This window comes from Penaeus chinensis, chromosome 23 (assembly GCF_019202785.1).
Source record: "Penaeus chinensis breed Huanghai No. 1 chromosome 23, ASM1920278v2, whole genome shotgun sequence".
In the NCBI taxonomy this organism is placed as follows: Eukaryota; Metazoa; Arthropoda; class Malacostraca; order Decapoda; family Penaeidae; genus Penaeus; species Penaeus chinensis.
Window position 1 is genome coordinate 9,597,340 of NC_061841.1, and position 5,000 is coordinate 9,602,339.

Below are 5,000 nucleotides of genomic sequence, written 5' to 3' on the forward strand. Positions count from 1 at the left end.
TCCTCTGGAAAGGGGAAAGGGGATCATTGGGACAGCAATTACCGTGGCATCACACTGCTCAGCATACCAAACTAGGTTCTCACTCTGTTTTCTGAAACATATCAGAGATCACCTACTGAGGCACCAGAGGCCAGAGTAAACTGGATTTACTCTTGACAAGTTCATAATAGACCATATCCTGGCACTTTGAGTCACTGTAGAGTGCTGTTGACAGTTCAGTCTTGGTCTGCTTGCAGCTTCACCAATCTCCAGAATGCTTTCAACTTCAGTTGAAAAGTCTTTAAGACCAAGATGCAAGACTTTGGGGGTCTGCTAGAAGCTGCTTAGTTGATACGGCTTGCACCGAGGATGTTCAAGTCACAGAGCGTTATATACCTTGTAGTTCATGACTCTGGGCTGTCAGACAAGGAAGACAGCAGATGGACTGGCCTGGCAGCAGGTGCCATGAACTTGCTCGGCAAAAGTATTTAGAGATACCAGTATCTGTGTAGAAGGTGCAAGTTATGCGCCTTCAAGGCTTTGATACTGCCGGTTTTGCTATCTGGTGCCTTCGAATTTCATCTTAATGCCTTTTGTAACAGATCCTTGTGCCTGAGAACGGTGTATAGCTGGCAGGACCACAGACCAACCAATGCTTACACCTCAAGCTTGAAGTAACCAAGTAGAAGACTTTCTACTCAGAACTATTTATCTTTTCATGCTTATAAATAATTGAAAGAACTCGTGGGACAACTGTTTTTGGGAAAATTATAATAAAAATCGGTAATAACATGTCTGCATTTATTTACTTTGAATCAACATTCTTTTCTTAATCACAAGGCAACACACAATAAAGTTAACACTGGTGAAAATCAGATCTTACCTATATACAATGAAAATCATTCAGCAGAAATAAAAACACACTGAAAACAGCCTTTTGCCTTTCTACGTTTTTATCATACAAAATACATTAAAAAGGAAGCTTACAGAACAAAAATATCATAGTATACTTGTATGCACTACAAAAAAAAAAGGGAAAAAAAAACAACAACCAAGCATTCTGTGACATAATGATTTATACCATCTTGTTTACATTATGCATATAAAAGAAAAAGAGGATTAAAATACAAAACAGACGATCTTCAATTCAAACCAGTGACTTTAAATTTAATAAATATGTCGGCCATGATCACAATTTTCATTACAAAGTTATCTCTTCTTCACAAACAATCTATGTGGCACCTCAATTACCTGTCCTGCTGTGCATTAAGTAACTGGCATATCTTTCCACACAATAAAAAACCCTTTAAAGTGGCACCTACTTTGCAGTGTCAGAAACCACAAATAAATATCTCAATAACTTAATGTCACTACTCAAAATTAAGTCACTGAGGCCTTTAGCATCCCCACCAAGGAGTACCTGGCACTGATCAAGAAATATTTTTATTTATCTGGGCTAACAAGCAAACATAAAAAAATGGTATAAAAAAGGCCTCAAAAACTATTGGTAATCATAATAATAAATCATAATTCATAATTATCAAAAAACAATTGTAGCATAAATAATAATAATAATGATAATAGCAGCCAGTGTCTGCTATACAGAACCATGAAAGTAAAGCTACATAATAGCTTCTGCACCACACAAGTTAATATAGAGTAACTATGGTCACACTGTACACCTGAACCAGTATACAAGCATGTGATGATGCTAATCGTGCATATGATACAGTACAGGGTGATTGTACCCAAATACTAAAGCTGTTCTCATTTCGCAGACGGCTTCCTAACCCGGGGTCAAAATCTGCCAAACTACTTCCGCTACTACCTACCACAGCCTGGCAAATTGACAGCATTTGAAAGCCGAAGTTAGAATCTAACCCTCTTTGAAACCAAATAACAACCCTCGTGGGGTACCCTAAATGCTAGAATAATCACCCTTCCAGAAAATGTATGATATATACACAAAGCATGCAAAACTTGAGGACTTGGGATTTTGGATGGGGCTTCACTGGAATTTTTGCCCAAAGTTGATTATATGTTTACAGAAATAAGTTTATCATTTTCCTATGCACTTACTGTAAAAAATATTTGAGGTATGCAACAAAAACTTTGTATGACAAGCAATGCAAATTTTGAACTAAATGAGATGCAGAAAATTACATCTTTTTATTAGCCATTGGAATTATGACAAACAGATCCCTTTGGAATGTGCTGTAATTTAATTAATTACAAGAAAATAAAACTGTACAAAAATAAACATATTAGTCTTGTTAATCAAAGTTATTGGCTGAAGTATCAATGATGATGAGAATCAAAAATATAACAAGGATAATCATAACAATAACTGTAATAGTATTAATGATGATCAGTAATAATAATAATAATAATAATAATAATAATAATAATAATAATAATAATAATAATAATAATAATAATAATAATGATGATGATGATAACACCCCTAATTGTTATAAAATAAATATCAATAATTACACCATAAACCAATTCCTCTATCATTCTTCTCTCCTTCTGATATCAGGATAGTCTATGGAATCTTACAATATATGAACTATGCCATATGTTAAACTCTGAACATCTATACAATAAATAAATAACACTATTAACCATATATTACACTACAGTAATGTTCAACTAGAGGTCATGGAATGTGTTTAGAGTGCTACAGCATCAACTGTTTACAACACACTAGAACCAAAGTTAAAACAGTTATACACACAGTAACTGCTCTTTGCTGCTTCGTGCTGCACAAAGTAAATATACAATGGTGCTGTCTTAGGTACTGTGACTGGTCCTAAATACAGGAATGCTATTTATCACTGGAATATGCTCATGGAATGTATATATCATATAGTATTTCATTTTAATCTTTCCTCGAGTCACCCAAAGTGGGTTGTCCATGCAATTCTTGTGAGGAGATTTTTACCGGTTTGAAAATTACATGTATGAACAAAAATACTTTTTTTATTTTTTATTCTAAGGCTGCAGTAGGATCTATTTTGGGGTGTTTAATACCAATATTTTCTTTTGATGGGGCGAGTTAATCCTGTTTCTGGACACAGAGAAAGAGAAATCTATATAATACAAACAAATGTCAAGCATCTGGAAAGCCCACCCCATACAACCATCCATACTGCCAGATATGTCTCAACCAAAAGTCAAACTGATTATAAGCAAGGGTGTTGTAGCCAGAACGAATTCTCTTCTTTCTTTCCTTTTTCTTCATTACATTACATGTACCAATACAAGCACAGTACAAATGTAACCATTCTGAGAGCCATCAGGTTTAAGTACTGCAAGTAAATGCTATTGAGCTACAATCTGGTTTTTAAAATTTGGAAACTATCCCTGAAACTCTTAACAAGTTTCAAAATCCAGTCCTTGGTGGCCCTGACTCAGCACAGATCTGGAAAAAAGGCCGTCCTTGCCTTTAAGCAGTCTCAGCCATCGAAACAGAACATGCAACAGGGCCAGACTCCATCCCACTGACTTCACACACTCACTGGGAAACCCTTCGTTTTGTCTCCTCTACCTACAACCTCAGCATCTCAATCAACTATGCTGGACTGACTTTGAAAGGACATAGTAAAAGCCTTTATTTTTCCATGAGGTCGTTTCATTCTCATGTGTGTGGAGTTGGTGACTGGGGGTCTCTTAGACCTTCTTCAACATAATGAGGTTGAGAGACTCCGGAAGCTCAATATCTTCCAAGTGAATACTGGATGGGTTGAATGGGAACCGGACAGGGAAGGCAAATTTGGTGTTCATCAATAGTGTTGCCTGAAAAAGATAGAAAAAAAATTAGTAGATATTACTCTCACTAATGCGTGTTCATCTTCAAAACTAGGTGCTCTCTCCAGACACTATAGCATAAAGGTGATGCAGTATCATCTTATCTTCCACAAAAGTAGGCACTTCTGTTATGTAAAGACACAAACACCTCCACACCTCCTGTTCCTCTCCCTCTTGCAATCAAGTCATTAATCAGTGACATATCCTTCTTACTAATCTTCATCTCCTAAACATATCAATGCACAGTCTCAAAATATACAAACTGCAACAAGTAAAAGTCTTCATACAACCGCAAAACACGCCCACCCTGACACTAAATTAAACACAAGCTCACCTGCGCTTGTTCTCCCTCCGCTCGTTCCTGCAACTTATTCTGGATCTTGTGGATGAAGGAGATGGGGACTCGCTCTTCAAATTCATCCGCCGGCGTGTAAAGGTTCAAAATCTTGATGATCTGTTGCAGGATGACAAAGGAAAACTGTTAGTGCCATAAATGTGAAGATAGCATTTGCAAGTTTCAAATGATAGTTAAGCAAATAAGCTATAAATCAATTAATAAAAGAGCTTTACCCTAACAATCATAATTTTTCAGATAAATACAAAAAAGTAATCAAGTAATAGTAATAAAGATACAAATAATAATGATAAAAAACAATAAAATTTGTTAAAAATTATAACACTAACAATAACAATAACAAAAATAACAATAATCATGATAATAATACTAATAATGATAAAATAACAAGTGCAACAACTACTAGTTCTAGCACTGTGGCGCCCCTGGCCTCGTAGCGCCCCGGCCCCGGCCCCGGCCCCGGCCCCGGCACCCACCTGCGAGACGGACAGCTTGTCGCACATGTCGCAGATGGAGTTGACGTCGTCGTCCGTCTTGCGCGCCTGCAGGAGCTGCGCCGCCTGGATGATGGGGGCCAGCGTGTCCGTGACGCCCGCCTCGTGCAGCCGCATGTCGCGCGTCCACTGCTCCAGGTGGCTCAGGTTGTAGCGGATCTGCATGCCCTTGGACCAGTGGCACATGTCCTTGCGCAGCAGCAGGTTGTTCAGGGACCCCGCGCAGATGAAGTAGAAGATCTGCAAGAAGGGTCGGTAAATAAAATGAACATTTTGTACAATGCAACCAATAATGTGAACGGCTTTCAACTTTCCCTCGTCTCTAAGATAAACATAGACATAAATACATAAACACACAC

General features: G+C 37.7%; 2 protein-coding genes across 4 annotated transcripts in view; one reads left to right on the plus strand and one right to left on the minus strand.

Moving 5' to 3' along the window:
- The window catches only part of LOC125037524 (stomatin-like protein 1), a 23,786-nt gene extending 22,772 nt beyond the window's left edge, over positions 1-1,014 (plus strand). The window contains exon 11 of the transcript XR_007115977.1: positions 582-1,014. The gene's annotated coding sequence lies outside the window, so the exon portion shown is untranslated. The remainder of the gene's footprint in view (positions 1-581) is intronic.
- The window catches only part of LOC125037523 (unconventional myosin-Va-like), a 119,307-nt gene continuing 115,073 nt past the window's right edge, over positions 767-5,000 (minus strand). For all 3 annotated transcript variants that reach the window (XM_047630685.1, XM_047630687.1, XM_047630686.1), the window contains 3 exons: positions 4,624-4,881; positions 4,127-4,246; positions 767-3,780 (listed from right to left, as the gene is read on the minus strand). In XM_047630685.1, coding sequence (XP_047486641.1) covers positions 3,655-3,780; positions 4,127-4,246; positions 4,624-4,881 — 504 coding nt within the window. In that variant the 3' untranslated portion in view covers positions 767-3,654. The remainder of the gene's footprint in view (positions 3,781-4,126; positions 4,247-4,623; positions 4,882-5,000) is intronic.